Here is a 23,510-nt window from a genome sequence, read left to right as displayed (position 1 = left end):
ACGTTTGTTTTGTAAATGTCTATAGGAACGTCGTGTAACTACTAAAACAATAAACATTTGATGACCCAACACGGCTTACCCCATCGACACTTGTATTTCCATTTCCGTCGCTAATATCTGAAACAAATACCCGAACAATTCAAACGATCCGCATTGAATATTTATAAAGAAAACACATTTCAAAATATCAAGACCAAATTACAATACGTATACCTGTATCACACAGGTTCCCAGTAAATCCAGCTTTACACAGGCAAGATATCACGTGGTTGTCGACCAAGCAGAATCCGCCATTTTCGCATTTATTGTCACTTTCCTGACATGGCCCTGAAAGTAGTAAACAAGATTGGAAACACGATCTTTTTCACAAATTTGATCAATTTAGGAATTGACGCTACGCAAACTTAAATTTAGAGGACAAAACACAAATATTTTGAAAGTTAAATGTTTTTTTGTTTTTCTTTAAATGTTGGGGGACTTAAGCTAGTTCAACAAAGCTATGTTGATGCGACTTTTGCTTGTTATGTTTCGTTGTGTCTGAATGTGTATATGTAGTTCATTGTCGTTCGCGACCGTTTATCGTGTGCCTTTAAACAGGCTTTATATTTAAGCTTAAGACTACTGGGCTTGTCACGGTCTTCTCTTTTCTATTATCAATACTGATAGCATAATAGATACAGCCTTTGATACATGTTAAGATACTTTGAGAGCTTAAATAATTTAACGAAAATTTAACAAACTTCAGCTTAAAAACCGGTTGAGATCAAACATTCAGGAGAATAAGACAAGGAGAAAATGCAGGTGTCTGAATGGTTGACACTAGAAACGAAAGCGTCTTATGGCTGTTGTTTGCTTTTTTTCAATATATATGCAAAAAGCTACAGAAACATGCTCAGTAGCAAAAAGTTTAAACATAAACCCGGTTTAGTGGCAATGGGCAAACGCCAAAGACATAGAACACAAATTCACAAACAAGAAACATAGAACAGCACAAAACTCTACAAACAGCACAGTGCATAAATACTTTATATACATATATATATATATATATATATATATATATATATATATATATATATATATATATATATATATATAATTGGTATGTTTATCAAGAATTGTTAGGTACCGCCTTGGAACGGTCAGTAAAATGTAAATTTACTGGGGGTTTAAACCAGTTTATGTGCACAAACCTCACTCTTATCCCAACAAAACATGTAGCATGAAAGTATATGTGGCGACATTTCGTATCATGAAACTAAGTGAAAAAAAAAATGCAAATTTCAATATTGACGTATTTGTACTTTATTTGGTGTTGTTTTGTAAAAACCGAGTGCATGACCTAATTTCCGGGTAAAGACATTATAATCATTAACAAATATCTATTCTTGGTTTACCTTTTTCACAATTTTCACCAGTATAACCCTTTGGACAGAAACAAACATGCTTGTTGTCGCCAGGAAAACAGATACCGCCATTTTGACAAGGACCAGTTATTGCATCTCCAATTTTGCCGCACTGATCTAAAACAAGAAACACATTGTTTTGGTTTTGTAGGTATATTGGTGATTGTTGGGGTTTAAGTACTTATAAACATGACATAAACGGTGTGTTTTTTTTCGTGTAAGATATGACAACGAACCTTTCCCAACTTCAAATACCATGATGTCAAAACACCTCTCTTCATAATTGGATTCGCTACAAATAAAAATACACGCAGTTAGTTGCATAAAACTTATCAGTTTGCACATTTCAATGATTTGAATGATTGATTGGAATTATTGGATAAATACTTGCCACTAGATTACCCAAAGAATTAACCGGTATTAAAAAATGAATGAATGCGTTTATATTGCAACAACTAAGCGAACAATAAATTTATAATGACGTTAACTTAAGAGAATAAACAAATACAAAACAAAGAATATAACTTACGCTGATCGAAAACACATTTTCACATTCCCTTCGCTCGTTTGTGTATATCCAACTTCAGTTATACATGCTCGTGTTCCATCATAATATGGCTCGAATATGGTAACCCCATCTGTTACGGATAATACTGGCTCGCTAAAATGTAGGGAATATCGTTGGTATGGCAGGTTTAAAAAAAATGTACATGATTTTATAAGGTAATTAATATAAACTCGATTTTAATATTTATTTCGTAATGTACCTAAGGCTTAGAAGTCTCAATACAAGAAAAGTGTAATGAAAAGGTAAAAAGGGAATTGAAAAAAATGTACTTGCCAGGAAATGTTGAATGACGTATATAGGAACAGTGTGCATCCCTCGTTTAAAATGCATTTTAAGCGACTTCCTGCAAGCGGAGTGGGTTCAAGGAAACGGATCTAGAAGATTAATACGAATTTTAAAATCATAACAAACTAATTTCAACTCGATACAATGGTCGTAATGAGCTTACGTAGATATGTTTTGAATAGTGCTAACAATGTTTTTTTTAAATAACATCAAAATGTTTAATACTTACCAAAGACTCGTCTTCAAGAGGCGTACCTTGTATGAAAAAATGGAACTTCATTACTTGCTACTACAAATGTATGTCAGTATCCTTATATTTCAAGATCAGACTATAAAGAAGTAATATCAAATAGAATTAAAACAGATACATTTGTATTGTAATCGACTATGTGTATTTTATTACCCGTTGTTTGAAAATCGAGTTCCAAGCACAGTTTATCGACAGCAGTAGGATTCGTTCTGTTATACATTACAAGGCATATAAGAATGGTCAATAATTACAGACATAAGTAAATAATATCTAAAATGTTATTAAATTGATAATAGTATTCATACATAAGTAATTTGTTTCATTACCTCGAAAGTACTATGACCTTGAAAGGCGTACGAAAAAGAATGACACAATAAATTAAACAATTGAAGATTAATAATTACATAGTTACTTACGTATCGTTGGCTATAACACATACATATTGGTGGGACTTGTCAACCACATGGCCGATGATAGAAATCTTGCTCGTATAAAGTTTGTGGACACCAGCTATAAGGGTTTGATCATGAACTGGGCCAGATGTTGACTGTATGAGACTTTCCGTTGTTGACAAGTTCAAAAATGGTGGAAGCCTTAAAATAGCACCCGTACAACTAAAATATTACTGGTTTATTACCTACGCAAAGGTATACACATTTTCAAAATCATGTTCAAATTAGTGCAGTTGCAATCGGTCATTTTTCAGTTGAAATTTAGTTTACTGATAAGCAAGATGTGATATGTTTGCGATCTTCATCAATGTAATTTGAACAATTCATTTTATAGTTTATGTTTTCGGATAATACGCATTTAAGCGTTCTTTTCCGAACAAGTTACGATTTTCTTTTTTTTGTTCAGTTAACTATGTTCAATTTTAAAGGCACAATTTTATTACTTACATACTTTCGGTTTCCATGAACACATCAAAAGAACAATTTTGGACCTCAGTATTCCCATTGATTGTACAAACAATCTTGCTTCCCGTTTGAAGTGTTGGTTTAACAAACGACACACCTGTCTATAAGAAATCATCGTACCATATATATGTTGGCCTATTGAATGTATTTGGCTATTAATCCATTATTCTGATTTGAGTGATTTTGCTAAATAAATAAATATATCTGAAATCATGAAATTGCCAGATATTTGAATTAATTTTGATCTCGTCTACTTTTGTATCATGTAAATGAAATGCGGATGCACAGTTTTCAAAATATTTTTTAAAATCAAAAGTTTTAGTGTTTATATGTTCCTCGACTTCTTCATACTAAGCAGTACTTACTAGAGATCTTGATATGTTCCCCTTTTCTGTAGTAAGAAAATGGTACAAAACTGAGAAAGGTTATAATGCATTGGTGATAATTTAAGGTATCAATGGTGCATAAGTATACTGTTGATTGTTGACTCTCAAATGCCCTTTTCGAAATATTTCAGTCACTGTGTAATTATAAGGAAAACATAGTAAAATGGTTAATACTTGTATCACCTCAAATTGCACTACAAAATTTACATTCTTATATTATCATACCGTTTTCACAAATGTTTCCTTCGAAGCCGAGAGTACAGATGCATCCACCGCCTTTACAAACACCGGAGTTATTACATGGTGGAATACATTCGGCTGAAAAAAACAAACAGATATGCAATCGAAAGTTTCTGTATCTTTATTGGCCAGTTTAATATACTCGTTTGTTGTTCTTAGTTCTACTTAGTCAATATTAAAACAAAACAGCACATACCTGAGGGACAAGTTCTCGGATTTGTCGAACCAGGACAAAGATCTACGAAGAGAAAACACACACACTAACAACCAGAACAGATGGTATATAAAGAAATAATACAATACCAATAATATATGATATACCACTTGGAAAGTATAATCAGAGACAAAAGGTAAGGGCCCTAAAGACACTGAGCTAGAGCCACAAAAACGTACAAAACCACAAACAGACAAAATGCGTCAACATAGCTTTATCAATAAATGATGGGAATACCGCCTTAACACGGGATCACTGGAGCATAAGTTTTGTTTTGCTGCAGTTAAATTTGTTCATTGTTAAATGTTTCGGTTTGTCGTTCCTTTGGATTAATCAACGTTAATGTAAATGGCGTACCAGTTTCACAGTCATTTCCGGTGTATCTCTGGAAGCAGTCACAAGTGTGTGTTAACACTCCATCAATGCACATTCCGTTGTTGGAGCAAGTTTGTCCAGCACAGTCATCAATTTCTGCAGGGGAAAAATGACACATATTGATAATCGAATAACATAAATATGTTATAAAATATAACAAGTTTTATGATAATTTTAACTCATTATGAATTACAAAGACGGAACTTCATTCTTTATTTCTAGTTCAAACTTACTGTCTGTACAGTTATCTCCCCTGTAGTCGTTCGGTTGTTGATGATCGTCAGCACAATAGCAATAATACCCTTTATTTAGGGGAAAGCAATTTCCATGATCACACGGAGATGGGTTGCACATATCAACGACTGCAAATATGCGTAACAACATAGGTAAATAGGGAAAATAGTTTATGCTTAAATACACTCATGCACATACATTTACAGTGTTCGCTTTCAATATTTATTAAAGGCAGATAAGCGACTGCTAGAATGTAACCTAAAATTGAACATTTTGAAATTTCGGAAATTACAAGTTCATTAGTTTACACATGAACTTAACTTTAAAAATATGAAGGAAAAAAGCTATATCAAAATATCAAAAAAATATCGCCGGCAGAAGGATTCGAACTCTGCAGTCGGGAACCATGTCAATTACACAAGATTATTGTAATGAAATTATGCATTATTTGAGTTATTTGGCAAGAAGTTCATAATATTACCTTCGTTTAGTTATTCCAGTGCATGGATATAGTGGATAAGTCAGGTGTCTTTTATGATATGTTTATCAAATTATATGGATACTGTTGTTAATTATATGATACCAATATACTAGTTTATTGTTTAGTTCTTTTTTTAATATTTATGATTTGTATATCAAACTCTACTGTATAGATACAGTTGCTTTTTTATTTGATACCATTAAACTTGTTTATAGTTAATATATGTGTTATCTGTACTTGTATACGTAAGCCATTGTATTGTATGAATTTGATCACGGGTCAAGTTGGCCTATTTCAAATATATATTGTGTGTTATATTTCCTTGAATAAACTTGGCAAATTTGCAATAGCCACCAAATGGCCAAACTCACTTTTCATAAACAGTGAACATTTTCCTAACACATCATATGGACCACTAATATATTTCTGGTAGAAAATGCACTTAAAAGTCCATAAAATATGACAAATAAACGGCCGTGTTAAACTGCAGTAACAAACTTGTAACAAGATAACCTAGTTTTTAACCATGTCCATTCATAAATATTATTGAACATTGTGTATACTATTTCAAAATTAGTACTTAGGGTTATCAGATTAAACACAAATAATCCAAAAAGGATTAACTCGAAAGAAAAATTATGATATATATATTCATCATGAAACATTAAACGGATTATGAAACAAAAGAACTACTGTGATTGAAGAACTGTTGTTTGACTCGAACCTTCGTCTGAATTGGCATGTATAAATGTAATGCGACACGAAAAACAAAAACAAAAATCTTAGAAAAAAAGAAGATAAACAGCGAAGATGGAATGATATATTCTTATGTAAACAAAATGATTCATTTTTGGTGTATTGCAGTATTGTTAAAGAAACCCAAATCGGTGTAATTAGAAAAATAACATGAATGATGTACGTTTTCGTTTTCGTTGTAGAAAACCCTGTACTTTAACAACTAATCAATGTCCGGTTCAGACGACAATATGGAACAATACAAAAAATGTACATCTATTTTAAACGGAATCGCATATTTTGCTGTATTGATATGATCCGAGATTATTGTTTTTAAACAAAGCGATATCTTGGAGTGACTGTTTGTAAATAAATATATTCAATTGGTCGTCTGCATGACACCCTATGCGTATTTAACTGTTTAATTTAAATGGTATGACCCGCAGTATCAACATATGTCAAAGGTTCTGTTATGATCATTTTATCAGAACTTAGAACAAAACAAAACGAACCATAATATGTATTTATTCAGGGAATGAATTGTTGGATTGATGTCATTATCGAAGTATGAATGCAGCTGGGGTGGTTAAAGTGTGTGGCGTACATTGACCAGCCCAACTGCATTCATATCCCCGATAACGACATGAATCCCGCAATTCATTACTTAAATTTTCACCAATAGTCCATTATTTCATTCAAACATTGTAAAAACAAATCATTCTGTAAATAGTACGACCCGACTATAGCCGAAATCATTTTATCAAAGACGTTATAATAACGCGGGAAAATATCAACCACTTGAAATCACGTTTAAACGTAAAATTGAAACACTAATGTCATTTTGTATGGGAACTGCCGACACAATACAATTAGTACAAACAATAAAAAAAGATAAACAATTTTCATGTATATTATTATGCCATGACTCGCGAACCGAACATATCCGAAGATGGTGCTTTCATCAGATGATAACCGCAATTGCCGAAACCAGTTTATTTAAGGAATGGAAGTTAAGGTGTTAATATTTACTACTGATCTCGATTGTGTACCTTTTTCGCAGTATATTCCATAGTAGCCAACATCACAATGGCAATCGAACAATCCCGTTGCGTCGTCACGTGAAACGCATCGGGCTGAATTTTCACACGGTGAAGAACCACACGGATCTAACAAGGCAATGTGTGAATTTTCAGTAAATCTGTGTATGCTTACATTTATTATATTTAAAAAACGACAACATCAATTACAATGTCTGATACTTGAACGGAGATTTTTTTTGTTATGAGTATTTATTTATGTACCGAGAAGCACCGTAATGGTTTGTTTATACTTTATTGTTCGACTTGACAATCGGACAGACAGACGCTGCATGTATACATGAAAAAAAAAGGAAAAAAAATGAAATATATTTTATATGCTTACCTGGAGGCTTAATCATAGGTTTGAAACACAGTTTTTCACTTTGCATTCTAAAAGTAAGGAATGAAGAAAACGTCAGTGCGTAATATAGCAATTCAAAACGATATATCGTCCAAACACTGCACCCACTATTTTTATTATCATTATTTTATATTATTCAATAATAATTATTATTATTATTATTATTATTATTAAAAAGACACTAAGAGTTTAACCCAAGGTCATCAGTGGCTTGAAGGCAAATATCCACGACGCCCTGCATTGTATGGCGAAAAGCTAAAAGCGCCTTGTAAACGTATTGGCCATTGTGCAGAACGTATGATATATCCCCAATAGAAGACTCATCCATGAAACTCTCGGGAATCACAATTTCTGTCACATTTCTGGAAAATACGATAAAAAGTTTTGAATCTAATGCGTATAGAAGTCCTTATTTAATGCCGAATTAGCAATAGTTTACCAGAAGAGAGACTCAGAAAAAGGTTATGTTACTTCTTAAATCTGTAGAATTTCTATCATTGGTAGCATTGTTCTTTATTATATCTGAATTTATTATGAATAAGTCTTTTCCAGTTTTTTTTGTCATTTTCAATTCTCTTGATTTATGTATTACTATCTGAAATAAATACTAATTATACCAATGATTCAGTTTAAACTTTTTTATTTTACAACGATTGTGAAACACGCTATTGTAACTTATTAAGTTATTATTAATCACTCTCGCTGGCACGATGTTACACGAGAGTGTGGTCTTGTGTTTTGGGGGAAACCGGAGTACACGGAGTTCACCCACTTGCCCGGCTTGGTGACCACAAATCAAACTCATATGCGCCCATATAATACCAATGATTTACTTTAAGGCTAAATGTCATAAGAAGAGTTATGAAATAAAACTTTTTCATTCATTATCAGTAACGTTTCCTAGAAAAATCACAATGATATTCAATGACAGTTGATTATAGACGTTCTGACACCCTCGATTTTTAGAAACAAATTTTAAGAATAGTGTACTTTATATATTAAAAAGAATACCTTTTAGAAACGACAAATACTGGAATCACGCATGTCGCATCTACCGGGCATTTTACGAGCTCATCTCTCGAAGGGGCATCTATAAAATATGGTCGGTCCTGCAATTAAATGTTTGCACATTATAATATAATGTATGATTTCTGGTCTTCTTTATCGGAAAACACCATACAGCAATATATAGTTCTTGTTAAAGATAAAACCTCTAAATAAAATCTCCGACAGAAGGACAGACAGGCGATCATATAGACGGCCAGACAGCAGACAGCTTTGAATATATATATATATATATATATATATATATATATATATATATTTATATATATATATATATATATATATATATATATAGTTTTCATTGTAGGATTGATAAAATATTATTTAAATGTGTATGCATATATATATATATATATATATATATATATATATATTCAAAGCATATATATATATATATATATATATATATATATATATATATATATATATATATATATATATATGCTTTGAATATATATATATATATATATATATATATATATATATATATATATATATATATATATATATGCATACACATTTAAATAATATTTTATCAATCCTACAATGAAAACTAAAGGGAAAACCAAGAAGTAGAAATATCAAATATAAACATATAAACTCTGTTTAACAAGGTAAGGAATAAAACGGCACTGAACGAACGACTCCGACGAACAAACACCATAAACAGATCAGAAAGGTTTCAGTCAAAGTTTTACACAAAAGCCCAAACCTTTCACAAAAATAAAACACATACGCATCAGTCCAACCATTGCCACCAATAGACCTAAAAATATCAGCAAAATATTTCACGCAAACATACTATACACCACGCATCAATCAATTATTTCGAACAAATATACCACAGCCGCATCAATCAAACATTTGACACAAACACACCACACACTAATCATTCAAACCTTTTCATGTATATTATTATGCGATAACCTTTGACACAAACATACCTCACACGCGTCAGTCAAACCGTTCACACAAACATACCTCACACGCGTCAGTCAAACCGTTCACACAAACATACCTCACACGCGTCAGTCAAACCTTTGACACAAACATACCTCGCACGCGTCAGTCAAACCGTTCACACAAACAGACCTCACACGCGCCAGTCAAACCTTCGACACAAACATACCTCACACGCGTCAGTCAAACCTTCGACACAAACATACCTCACACGCGTCAGTCAAACCTTTGACACAAACATACCACACACGCGTCGGTCAAACCTTTGACACAAACAGACCACACACGCGTCAGTCAAACCTTTGACACAAATAGACAATACACGCGTCAGTCAAACCTTTGACACAAACATTCCTCACTCGCGTCCGTCCAACCTTTAAAACAAACATACCTCACACGCGTCAGTCAAACCTTAGACACAAACATCCCTCACACGCTTCAGTCAAACCGTTCACACAAACATACCTGACACGCGTCAGTCAAACCGTTCACACAAACATACCTGACACACATCAGTCAAACATTTGACACAAACATACCTCACTCGCGTCAGTCAAACCTTTGGCAAAAACATACCTCACAAGCATCAGTCAAACCTTTGACACAAACCTACCTCACACGCGTCAGTCAAACCGTTCACACAAACAGACCTCACACGCATGAGTCAAACCTTTGTGACACAAGCAGACAACACTCGCACCAGTCAAATATTTGACACAAACATACCTCACACGCGTTAGTCAAACCTTTGACAAAAACATCCCTCACACGCGTCAGCCAAACCGTTCACACAAACAGACCCCACACGCATCAGTCAAACCTTTGACACAAACAGACCTCACATGTATCAGTCAAACCGTTCACACAAACAGACCTCCCATCCGTCAGTCAAACCGTTCACACAAACATACCTCACAAGCGTCAATCTAACCGTTCACATAAACATACCTCACACGCGTCAGTCAAACCTTAGACACAAACAGACCTCACAGGCGTCAGTCAAACCTTTGACACAAACATACCTCACTCGCGTCAGTCAAACCTTTGGCAAAAACATACCTCACACGCGTCAGTCAAACCTTTGACACAAATATACCTCACATGCGTCAGTCAAACCGTTCACACAAATATACCTCACACGCGTCAGTCAAACCTTTGACACAAACAGTCCTCACTCGCATCAGTCAAACCTTTGACACAAACATACCTCACTCGCGTCAGTCAAACCGTTCACACAAACATACCTCACACGCGTCAGTCAAACCTTAGACCCAAACAGACCACACACGCATCAGTCAAACCGTTCACACAAACATACCTCACACGCGTCAGTCAAACCGTTAACACAAACATACCTCACACGAGTCAGCAAACCGTTCACACAAACATACCTCACACGCGTCAGTCAAACCTTTCACACAAACATACCTCACTCGCGTCAATCAAACCTTTGGCACAAACATACCTCACACTTGTCAGTCAAACCTTTAACACAAACATACCTCACACGCGTCAGTCAAACCGTTCACACAAACATAGCTCACACGCGTCAGTCAAACCTTTGGCACAAACATACCTCACACGCGTCAGTCAAACCTTTGGCACAAACATACCTCACTTGCATCGGTCGAACCTTTGTGACACAAACAGACCATACACGCGTCAGTCAAACTTTTCACACAAAGATACCTCACACGCATCAGTCAAACCTTTCACACAAACATCCCTTACACGCATCAGTCAAACCGTTCACACCAACAGCCCTCACACGCATCAGTCAAACCTTTCACACAAACATCCCTTACACGCGTCAGTCAAACCTTTGACACAAACAAACCTCACACGCGTCAGTCAAACCTTTTTGACACGAACATACCTCACATGCGTCAGTCAAACCGTTCACACAAACATACCTCACACGCGTCAGTCAAACCTTTGTGACACAAGCAGACGACACTCGCACCAGTCAAATATTTGCTACAAGGATACCTCACTCGTGTCAGTCAAACCGTTCACACAAACATACCTCACACGCGTCAGTCAAACCTTTGACACAAATATACCTCACACTTGTCAGTCAAACCTTTAACACAAACATACCTCACACGCGTCAGTCAAACCGTTTACACAAACATAGCTCTCACGCGTCAGTCAAACCTTTGGCACAAACATACCTCACACGCGTCAGTCAAACCTTTGGCACAAACATACCTCACTTGCATCAGTCAAACCTTTGTGACACAAACAGACCATACACGCGTCAGTCAAACTTTTCACACAAACATACCTCACATGCATCAGTCAAACCTTTCACACAAACATCCCTTACACGCATCAGTCAAACCGTTCACACAAACAGCCCTCACACGCATCAGTCAAACCTTTCACACAAACATCCCTTACACGCGTCAGTCAAACCTTTGACACAAACAAACCTCACACGCGTCAGTCAAACCTTTTTGACACGAACATACCTCACATGCGTCAGTCAAACCGTTCACACAAACATACCTCACACCCATCAGTCAAACCTTTGTGACACAAGCAGACGACACTCGCACCAGTCAAATATTTGCTACAAGGATACCTCACTCGCGTCAATCAAACCTTTGGCACAAACATACCTCACACGCGTCAGTCAAACCTTTGACACAAATATACCTCACACTTGTCAGTCAAACCTTTAACACAAACATACCTCACTCGCGTCAATCAAACCTTTGGCACAAACATACCTCACACGCGTCAGTCAAACCTTTGACACAAATATACCTCACACTTGTCCGTCAAACCTTTAACACAAACATACCTCACACGCATCAGTCAAACCTTTGTGAATCAAGCAGACGACACTCGCACCAGTCAAATATTTGCTACAAGGATACCTCACTCGCGTCAAACAAACCTTTGGCACAAACATACCTCACACGCGTCAGTCAAACCTTGGACACAAATATACCTCACACTTGTCAGTCAAACCTTTAATACAAACATACCTCACACGCGTCAATCAAACCTTTGGCACAAACATACCTCACACGCGTCAGTCAAACCTTTGACACAAATATACCTCACACTTGTCAGTCAAACCTTTGACACAAACATTACTCACTCGCATCAGTCAAACCTTTGACACAAACATACCTCACACGCGTCAGTCAAAACGTACACAAAAACATACCTCACACGCGTCAGTCAAACCTTTGGCACAAACAGACCTCACACGCGTCAGTCAAACCTTTGTGACACAAACAGACCATACACGCGTCAGTCAAACCTTTCACACAAACATACCTCACACGCATCAGTCAAACCTTTCACACAAACATCCCTTACACGCATCAGTCAAACCTTTCACACAAACAGCCCTCACACGCATCAGTCAAACCTTTCACACAAACATTCCTTACACGCGTCAGTCAAACCTTTCACACAAACATCACTCACACTTGTCAGTCAAACCTTTCAAAAAAACAGCCCCCACACGCTTCAGTCAAACCTTTTTGACACAAACATACCTCAAACGCGTCAGTCAAACTTTTTTGACACGAACATACCTCACACGCGTCAGTCAAACCGTTCACACAAACATACCTACACGCATCAGTCAAACCGTTCACACAAACATACCTTACACGCGTCAGTTAAACCTTTGACAAAAACAGTCCTCACACGCGTCAGTCAAACCTTTGACTCAAACACACCTCACACGCGTCAGTCAAACCTTTGACACAAACAAACCTCACACGCGTCAGTCAAACCTTTTTGACACGAACATACCTCACACGCGTCAGTCAAACCGTTCACGCAAACATACCTCACACGCATGAGTCAAACCTTTGTGACACAAGCAGACGACACTCGCACCAGTCAAATATTTGCTACAAGGATACCTCACACGCGTCAGTCAAACCTTCGTCATAAACATACCTCACACGCGTCTGTCAAACTTTTCACGCAAAAGGTCCTCACTCGCGTCAGTCAAACCTTTGACACAAACATACCTCACACGCGTCAGTCAAACCTTTGACACAAACATACCTCACACGCGTCAGTCAAACCTTTGGCACAAACATACCTCACACGCGTCAGTCAAACCATTGACACAAACATACCTCACTCGCGTCAGTCAAACATTTGACACAAACATACCTCACTCGCGTCAGTCAAACCTTTGACACAAACATACCTCACTCGCGTCAGTCAAACCTTTGGCAAAAACACACCTCACACGCGTCAGTCAAACCTTTGACCCAAACAGACAACACACGCGTCAGTCAAACCATTCACACAAACATACCTCACACGAGTCAGTCAAACCGTTCACACAAACATACCTCACACGCATCAGTCAAACCGTTCACACAAACATACCTCACACGCGTCAGTCAAACCTTTCACACAAACATACCTCACTTGCGTCAATCAAACCTTTGGCACAAACATACCTCACACGCGTCAGTCAAACCTTTGACACAAATATACCTCACACGCGTCAGTCAAACCTTTAACACAAACATACCTCACACGCGTCAGTCAAACCGTTCACACAAACATAGCTCACACGCGTCAATCAATCCTTTGGCACAAACATATCTCACACGCGTCATTCAAACCGTTGGCACAAACATACCTCACTTGCATCAGTCAAACCTTTGTGACACAGACAGACCATACACGCGTCAGTCAAACTTTTCACACAAACATACCTCACACGCATCAGTCAAAACTTCCAAACAAACATCCCTTACACGCATCAGTCAAATCGTTCACACAAATAGCCCTCACACGCATCAGTCCAACCTTTCACACAAACATCCCTTACACGCGTCAGTCAAACCTTTCACACAAACATAACTTACACTTGTCAGTCAAACCTTTCAAAAAAACAGCCCTCACACGCGTTAGTCAAACCTTTTTGACACAAACAGACCTCAATCGCGTCAGTCAAACCTTTTTTACACGAACATACCTCAAACGCGTCAGTCAAACCGTTCACACAAACATACCTCACACGCATCAGTCAAACCTTTGTGACACAAGCAGACGATACTCGCACCAGTCAAATATTTGCTACAAGGATACCTCACACGCGTCAGTCAAACCTTCGTCACAAACATACCTCACACGCGTCTGTCAAACTTTTCACGCAAACAGTCCTCACTCACGTCAGTCAAAACTTTGACAAAAACAGACCTCACACGCGTCAGTCAAACCTTTGACACAAACATCCCTCACTCGCACCAGTCAAACCTTTGACACAAATATACCTCACACGCGTCAGTCAAACCTTTGGCACAAACATACCTCACACGCGTCAGTCAAACCTTTGACACAAAAATACCTCACTCGCGTCAGTCAAACCTTTGACACAAACATACCTCACACGCGTCAGTCAAGCGTTTGACACAAACATACCTCACACGCTCAGTCAAACCTTTAACGCAAACATACCTCACACGCGTCAGTCAAACCATTCACACAAACATACCTCACACGCGTCAGTCAAACCTTTGACACAAACATATCTCACACGCGTCAGTCAAACCTTTGACACAAACATACCTTACTCGCGTCAGTCAAACCTTTGACACAAACAGTCCTCACTCGCATTATTCAAACCTTTGTGACACAAACACACCTCACATGCGTCAGTCAAACCTTTGACACAAACATACAACACACGCGTCAGTCAAACCTTTGACACAAACACACCTCACACGCGTCAGTCTAACCTTTGACACAAACAGACAATACACGTGTCAGTCAAACCTTTGACACAAACATACCTCACACGCATCAGTCAAACCTTTGACACAAACATACCTCACACGCGTCAGTCAAACCTTTGACACAAACATCCCTCACTCGCGTCAGTCAAACCTTTGACACAAATATACCTCACACGCGTCAGTCAAACCTTTGGCACAAACATACCTCACACGCGTCAGTCAAACCTTTGACACAAACATACCTCACACGCGTCAGTCAAACCTTTGACACAAACATACCTCACACGCGTCAGTCAAACCTTTGACACAAACATACCTCACACGCGTCAGTCAAACCTTTGACACAAATACACCTCACACGCGTCAGTCAAACCTTTGACACAAACATACCTCACACGCGTCAGTCAAACCTTTGACACAAACAGTCCTCACACGCGTCAGTCAAACCTTTGAGTCACAAACAGACAATACACTCATCAGTCAAACCTTTGACACAAACAGACCATACACGCGTCAGTTTAACCTTCGACACAAACATTCCTCACACGCGTCAGTCAAACCTTTGACACAAATATACAACAAACGGGTCAGTCAAACTTTTGACACAAACATACAACACGCGCGTCAGTCAAACGTTTGACAAAAACACACCTCACACGCGTCAATCAAACCTTTGAGACACAAACAGACAATACACGCGTAAGTCAAACCTTTGACACAAATACACCTCACACGCGTCAGTCAAACCTTTGACACAACCACACCTCACACGCGTCAGCCAAACCTTTGACACAAACAGACCATACACGCGTCAGTCAAACTTTTGACACAAACATACAATACACGCGTCAGTCAAACCTTTGAGACACAAACACACCTCACACGCGTCAGTCAAACCTTTGACACAAACAGACCATACACGCGTCAGTCAAACTTTTGACACAAACATACAATACACGCGTCAGTCAAACCTTTGAGACACAAACAGACCATACACGTATCAGTCAAACCTTTGACACAACCACACCTCACACGCGTCAGCCAAACCTTTGACACAAACTCACCTCACACGCGTCAATCAAACCTTTGACACATACAGACAATACACGCGTCAGTCAAACCTTCGACACAAACAGAACACATGCGTAAGTCAAACTTTTGACACAAACATACAACACACGCGTCAGTCAAACTTTTGACAAAAACATATCTCACACGCGTCAGTCAAATCTTTGACACAAACAGTCCCCACACGCGTCAATCAAACCTTTGACACAAACATACAACACACGCGTCAGTCAAACCTTTGACACAAACAAACCTCACGCGCGTCAGGCAAACATTTGACACAAACATACAACACACTTGTCAATCAAACCTTTGACACAAACAGTCCTCACCCGCGTCAGTCAAACCGTTCACACAAACATAGCTGACACGCATCAGCTAATCCTTTGACACAAACAGTCCTTACACGCGTCAGTCAAACCTTTGACACAATTACCCCTCTTACGCGTCAGTCAAACCGTTCACACAAACATACCTCACACGCGTTAGTCAAACCTTTGACACAAACATCCCTCACACGCGTCAGCCAAACCGTTCACACAAACAGACCCCACACGCGTCAGTCAAACCTTATACACAAACAGACCTCACATGTGTCAGTCAAACCGTTCACACAAACAGATCTCCCACGCGTCAGTCAAACCGTTCACACAAACATATCTCACACGCGTCAGTCTAACCGTTCACATAAACATACCTTACAGGCGTCAGTCAAACCTTTGACACAAACAGTCCTCACACGCGTCAGTCAAACCTTTGACACAATTACCCCTCTTACGCGTCAGTCAAACCGTTCACACAAACATACCTCACACGCGTTAGTCAAACCTTTGACACAAACATCCCTCACACGCGTCAGCCAAACCGTTCACACAAACAGACCCCACACGCGTCAGTCAAACCTTTGACACAAACAGACCTCACATGTGTCAGTCAAACCGTTCACACAAACAGATCTCCCACGCGTCAGTCAAACCGTTCACACAAACATATCTCACACGCGTCAGTCTAACCGTTCACATAAACATACCTCACAGGCGTCAGTCAAACCTTTGACACAAACACACCACGCACGCATTAATCAACCGTCAATACAAACGAACAAAAGAGCGTATACCCACCGACTTGATCTGTGAAGAATGGTTGAAGGTCTTATCTGAAATCACAAGATAAAAAGGTGAAAAATAAACAGAACTAATTCCACGATTCAATTTAATTAAAATAAAGTTTCAATTTAGATGAGTGGCTTTGTGGTTCAGTTATTGAGATATTATAGAACTTTGTATTCATATCCGTGAATGTAGCTTACCAATAACCTCCAGGATAAAACATCTTTGCTCCGCGGAGTCAACCCTACAACATACATGTAAAGTACAATTTTATTATGTGTATGTATTAAAGCAGACAAAAACATATTTATATTTTTTATTATATTTACACCTCAACTTCCAGTCCTTAGATGAAATGCCTTTCGTCAATAATTTGCGGATATCATCCGATGAACGCAACATCTTTGGATATGTTCCGACCGCAATTCATCGCATAACAATATACATGAAAATTGTAGTACTTGTTATTGTTTGTAATGTTTCAGCAGGTCCCGTAAAATATAAAATCAACATTTTAGAAAGTGTTAATTTATGTTATCTTCAATGTACTGTTTCCATAAGTGTTTCAATTTTTCGTTTAAAAGTGATTTCAAGTGGTTGATCTCTCCCGCAATATTGTGAAGTCATTTGATAAAATGTTTCCGGTTACTGCCGGGTTGTTCTATTTACACAATGGGTAAGAAAGGATAACTGAAATGTTTTCTTAAATGAAATGAAGTTTTTATTTAAAAATTCTTGAATAAAATAATGAACTATTGGTGTAAATATAAGCAGTGAATTGTGGGATTGATGCTTTAATCGGGGGTTATGAACGCATCAATCCCGCAATTCATTCCTTAAAATAGATATTTTATGGTGAGCCTTTGTAAACACGAAAAGATACGTCGGCTTTAGCTCAATATCAAGAGAGTAGCAATGATGTGTCTCATGTTTATGTTTGATTTTTCACGCACATTCTACTTTGGCCCCTGCATGTCAATTCTCCACAAACTTCAATTAGCTTTGTAAGCATACGCATACGGCTCAAGAGAACATACATTCAGAAAAAAAAACTTAATTAAACGAGTTCATATGAACAACCTATATTTTGGCGAGGCTTACTGCAAGGCCATTGGTCAAACTATTTTTTGGACCATTATTTGAAACCATAGGACCATAAGAAAACCCGACAATCTGTCCGCCAGTATACTGTTTAGGAAATGGCATTGGAACGATCAGGTGAAACAAATCTTACAGGAGTAAAGCCTTGTATCTCCTAATGAGATAAGGATGAGAAGGTAAAATATATAATCTGTTTTCAAATACATATTGCTTTCTGTTTTTATTTGAAAGTTTATAAAAAGTAAACCACATGCTTTGGATTTTTTTGTTTTAATCAGCGGACAAACTGGCAACATCTGAAAATGCAATACGGCCGCCGGAAAGGTCGAGCTAATTAAAGTATTATTTAAAATCAACACATACACATGTATAAGAAACATATATTTGGAGTTATAAACCGTTATTTTCTTACTTAATAATGCATTTTTGGAAAATATTAATTACTGATAACAACATTGTAACCGTGTATTCATTAACTGAAAACGCACAAATATTAAATCACTGGTGGGTACTGAAAGATTTACATTGCTCAATACCATGTTTGCTGCATCTTTCTTTAAATTAAAGTGAACACGGTACCCTTCACATGAATAATTGTTTTCGATATTTATTTATCTTTTTCGGTAAATTAAAACAACTGTATTAATTGTGGTACACCTTTTTGGGAGTAAGGTGCATCTTTAAGGGATGAAATGCTTAGGATTTGAAATCAAACAATGAGTACACTTACCCATTTTCATCTATGGCAGTAACACAAACGATATGGCTCTGAACATCAGACTTTTCCGGAGTCCAGGATATTTCGATATATTTGACGTGTTCGTTTGTAGTGTCTTTAACTTCGGACGTTTGATAATGTTCCAAGTTTCTTCCAGATACCATAAATTCTGTAATTGTTCTACAATCAAAGAGACACAATTTCGCATTGATGAGCAGTGCCTGTATGTTTGTTCAGTGTTTTGATATTATAGTTGTTAGTAGTTTGCTTTACAAACTAGAAACATTATATAATTTTAATAAATAAATAATTTAAATAAATTAGAAACTCACGAATTTTCCGACGATTTAGCAAAGACCTTCGCAGCCCAGTTTGATCCAACATATAGAATAAAGCGGTGGTTCGCACTAGGGGTTGGAATAATGAACTCAGGCGTAACAAGATGAGCAAGAACGTGGACGATCAACTGCAAAGACAATGTAGGGCAATACACGTTTTTCCAACCGGCTTATGGCAATTTACATCACTGAACACAAGATGTTAACGAAACACATATGTGCCAATGTATAGATATAATTACATGCGGAATGGTGTAAGCATTTTACTAGGGGTTTGAATTTTAAAGATGTACCTGGACAGATGTACTGCAAATTGCGGTCTGTGCACTGTTATAAATCATTGAACCAAACTGGATTGGTACTCTGTTCATATCACGAACGGTCACTGGGATCGCCACATAGTAATCATCTTTATATCCATTTGCCTCTGTGGCTTCGATAGTTACTTGACAACCCTTAAAGGATCAAAATTGGTTAAATCACATTTATTATATTTTATGCAGTAAAACCACCTTGTATATTTAAGCAAAATATACAACCAACACATGTGCAACCACAACGCCTTTATTACCTGTTGCAATTATCATATCCTTGTACAATTAAATCTCATTAGTAAAACCATTACTTTTATTTCTGTTCTTATTTGAGTAGGCTACTAGTGAAACATTTAGCTTTAGTTATCAAGATACGAATCAGTAAGTTTGAGCCATGATTTTCCCGATGCATATGTTTTAAAAATAAATCGTTTTAAATACGAAATTGAACACTGCTTTGCATTATGCATTTGCTTTAGTAGCGAACATGGTCAAATGCAGAAGGTATTATAACTTTGCAGACTCTCCTTAGATACACCAACATCTAATATTGTGGAACATAATTTAACCGAATTTCAAAGAATCAAAAGGGACTAGTTTGTTTAACAGTGAATTTGTATCTATAGGGTTAAACTCAGCAGTCAAAATGTTTAAAGGCACTAGCCCAAACCCTATCGACACGGAACGCGAGAGACACAACGTACAGGCAACACAAACATAACATACATACACATAAGTATTTTATTTAAAGATAGTTGGAGTCATTGTCTTAGATCTGACAGCCTAACCGGCGTTCACCGATTGATTGAACTGTTTTGAATACTCAGCCATCACTTGTCCCATCATGTATCAACTGACTGTCCAAGATCACATGGACACAATGGAAGACAATGAGAGAACTAAAAAACCCACATTCGTATAGCGGTAAGTCTATTATTAAATATTGTGTATACTCCTTTTGAATTAATTAGGGGCTTAAACTATTTAACGAGTACTGAGATTCACGATTACCCATATTATATAAAGCTTATTGCAAAAACAGAAATATAAGCCAAATCTTAAGCTTGATGACAATGAAGAAATAACCAAACTCCTCAAGAATACGATACAGCTTTCAGACATAGTTCACCTTAATAAATTTAAGGGGTAAAACTATGTGTTCGTTCAGTCTCATAATGACTTATCCGTGTACAAATTGAAAAGTCAACTAAAATATATAAGTGAAAAAATAATTCAAGTAAATGAATATGTATATTGTCGAATATTCCTGGAGCTATACTAAGCCAAACTTTGTACGATGGTTAATACATTTCACAGAATCAATGAAGATACATACCTCATCGACTGTACCGACGGCGATACCCGGTTGATCAATCGTTCGTAGGTCCCCCTTCTCGATGTACTTTGCCTTTACACACTTTATAAAGTCGTTGTCTTTGTCGATAGCCGGCAGCATAATTCTACTAGTCGTGTTCAGCTTAATGCTGATGACAGATCAAATAATGAAAATTAAGTAAAATAAAAGGTCATTTTTATACTTTAAATATTGGATGAGCCCCACTATGAGATTACGACTATGCGCTGGTTGAACATAGGAACGAACAACAATGTTTTGTTATGCATGACGCAGCCTATCACTAGAAAGTTGACACCAACGGTGAAGATTGTCGAAATAATAACTTCTATGCGATTTCATTAATATCGTGGACACACAATAACGACTATGTGTCTTGGTAAATATAATAGTTGTGAACAAAATTTCAAATTTGTTCTTCTAAATGATGCACAATTTGTTAGAGCTCAATGATTACATATTATAAATGTGATATAGTTCTTTATGATCCATTGGGGGTGTAGAATGAATACAAAATATCTAACTACCTTTTTGCATGAATTTACATTTACCGTATATACGTGGTACGGGTCGAATATATAATTAACTAAAAATAAAACAATGTATAAACATGTGCAACCTATAAAATGGCTTTGTAAACACCGCCGGGCAGTTATTTCTCTTCTTGGTATCATTCCGAACGTTGGATGATATTCTTGCTTGTAAATGCCACTTTAATTGCCTTTGTCCCATAAACAAAGGTCTCCAATATTTTCCATCGAAACTGAAACAAATGTTTCCTCCGATTGAATTTCACATACACATGTGATAGACATTATTCATTAAATTCACTTTACACTGTTCAATAATTAAAGGTAAAGGCTGAAATGATTTCTGCTTCCAATAAAAACATCTTCAATTGTATAACTTACTCGTGGCAAAATATTTGCTCCGTGGATTTGATCAAGGATTAATATAATGTTAAGTTTTTTAGGAAACTTCGGCCAATTTTCACGCTATGTTTCATTCACCCGTAGCCCTAACCCTGTAGTTCCTGTGTTTTGTTCTTAAATCTGCTTATAATATTAATTATCCAGAAAGGTGAAAGCATGATTTTTAAAAAGTGTGATGTTAAATCATTTACGTAAATTTTCAATGAATTGACTGGTAATCATATTTTGAAATTATATCAACATACTTCATATCCTGGGATTTAACATCCGGTTCAACTACAAATGAAAACTTTAACAACTCCTGTTCCCACTTGGCAATTTCATTCACAGCTAACACCACCTCTGTATAGTTCTGCAGCATTCTGTCGTGCAGCGGCTTTATGACTTCATTGCCTCTTTTAAAGTCGGTGGTAAAGTTGCCGAAGTAGATTGAATCATTAGTTAAAGTTTCCATCATCTGTCTTGACGGTTTTGTCGATCTGCCCACATCGGCCCGAGAACAGTTCGGCCCGCACGGTCCCGTTCCAAGCACCCAGCCAGAAATAATCTCCATCTTGGCCTGCATATTAATAAAAGTTACATGTATAGTAAAGCCGTTTTATGTGTAATAAAGTTGCCATACGAGTTATTTTTATCTCGTTAAAACAACTTACGTATTTCCTTGAAACGACGTAGTAACACAATTGACCAATCAGAATCGCGTTTTAATATCACTCGAATTCGCGACTCGTTTTAACGAGTAACTAAGCTAAAACCGTAATGCCACCGTACGTTCTCTTATAAATATAAATCGATTTATAATGCCATTATTTCCGATTGAAAAATGAATTATATTTGATATTTTTTTAAAAATTAACTTGTTTAACCAATCTTGTTTACTTCCTACATGTATGATCTGCATCAATAATTCCTAATTAACACAATTTACTAGGGTTTGTGTTAATATCATAAAGTACATAAAATATTATGGTGAATTTAGATTGAATTTTAAATGTTGCCATATCAAAAGTTTTCAACCTGTCGTATGAACATTTAATAATTATAATTTATTCCCTTTTAAATCTATAACACTTATGTCTATGAAAATGTTTGACAGAATGCATACAATGCATGTCCATTTAATTTGATAAATACAGAAACAGGCTGAAGGAATTGCCAGTACCAGCACGCCGCCGTTTGGAAGGTCGTCAAGGTCAAAGCTAATGGAGCCGCCGTAAAACTGTGCACTTTGATGTGACGAATGGACAGCCAGACAAACGGCGATACTCATCAGCAACACGCGCATCAT

The 23,510-nt window shown here is 37.0% G+C and overlaps 2 protein-coding genes across 2 annotated transcripts in view; both read right to left on the bottom strand.

The window, feature by feature from the left end:
• The window catches only part of LOC128207623 (neurogenic locus Notch protein-like), an 18,373-nt gene extending 16,319 nt beyond the window's left edge, over positions 1–2,054 (bottom strand). The window contains exons 1-5 of the mRNA XM_052910663.1: positions 1,936–2,054; positions 1,643–1,698; positions 1,398–1,523; positions 214–327; positions 80–117 (exon numbers count right to left, since the gene is read on the bottom strand). Coding sequence (XP_052766623.1) covers positions 80–117; positions 214–327; positions 1,398–1,523; positions 1,643–1,698; positions 1,936–1,952 — 351 coding nt within the window. The 5' untranslated portion in view covers positions 1,953–2,054. The remainder of the gene's footprint in view (positions 1–79; positions 118–213; positions 328–1,397; positions 1,524–1,642; positions 1,699–1,935) is intronic.
• Positions 2,014–23,510, bottom strand: LOC128208348 (uncharacterized). Its single transcript, XM_052911906.1, has 23 exons — positions 23,385–23,510; positions 22,468–22,781; positions 21,273–21,420; positions 19,916–20,077; positions 19,617–19,750; positions 19,297–19,464; positions 17,666–17,709; positions 17,478–17,512; positions 8,543–8,640; positions 7,726–7,893; positions 7,514–7,560; positions 7,141–7,257; positions 4,875–5,003; positions 4,624–4,737; positions 4,249–4,290; positions 4,038–4,130; positions 3,792–3,817; positions 3,409–3,527; positions 2,926–3,102; positions 2,663–2,718; positions 2,489–2,514; positions 2,244–2,348; positions 2,014–2,067 (listed from the first exon to the last, which is right to left on the bottom strand). The coding sequence occupies exons 1-23, from the start codon at positions 23,508–23,510 to the stop codon at positions 2,014–2,016; spliced, it is 2,502 nt and encodes an 833-aa protein (XP_052767866.1).

Source organism: Mya arenaria, chromosome 11, assembly GCF_026914265.1.
Source record: "Mya arenaria isolate MELC-2E11 chromosome 11, ASM2691426v1".
Classification (NCBI taxonomy): Eukaryota; Metazoa; Mollusca; class Bivalvia; order Myida; family Myidae; genus Mya; species Mya arenaria.
Note: the sequence above shows the minus strand (reverse complement) of the source record. Positions and strands in the feature narration are given on the sequence as shown.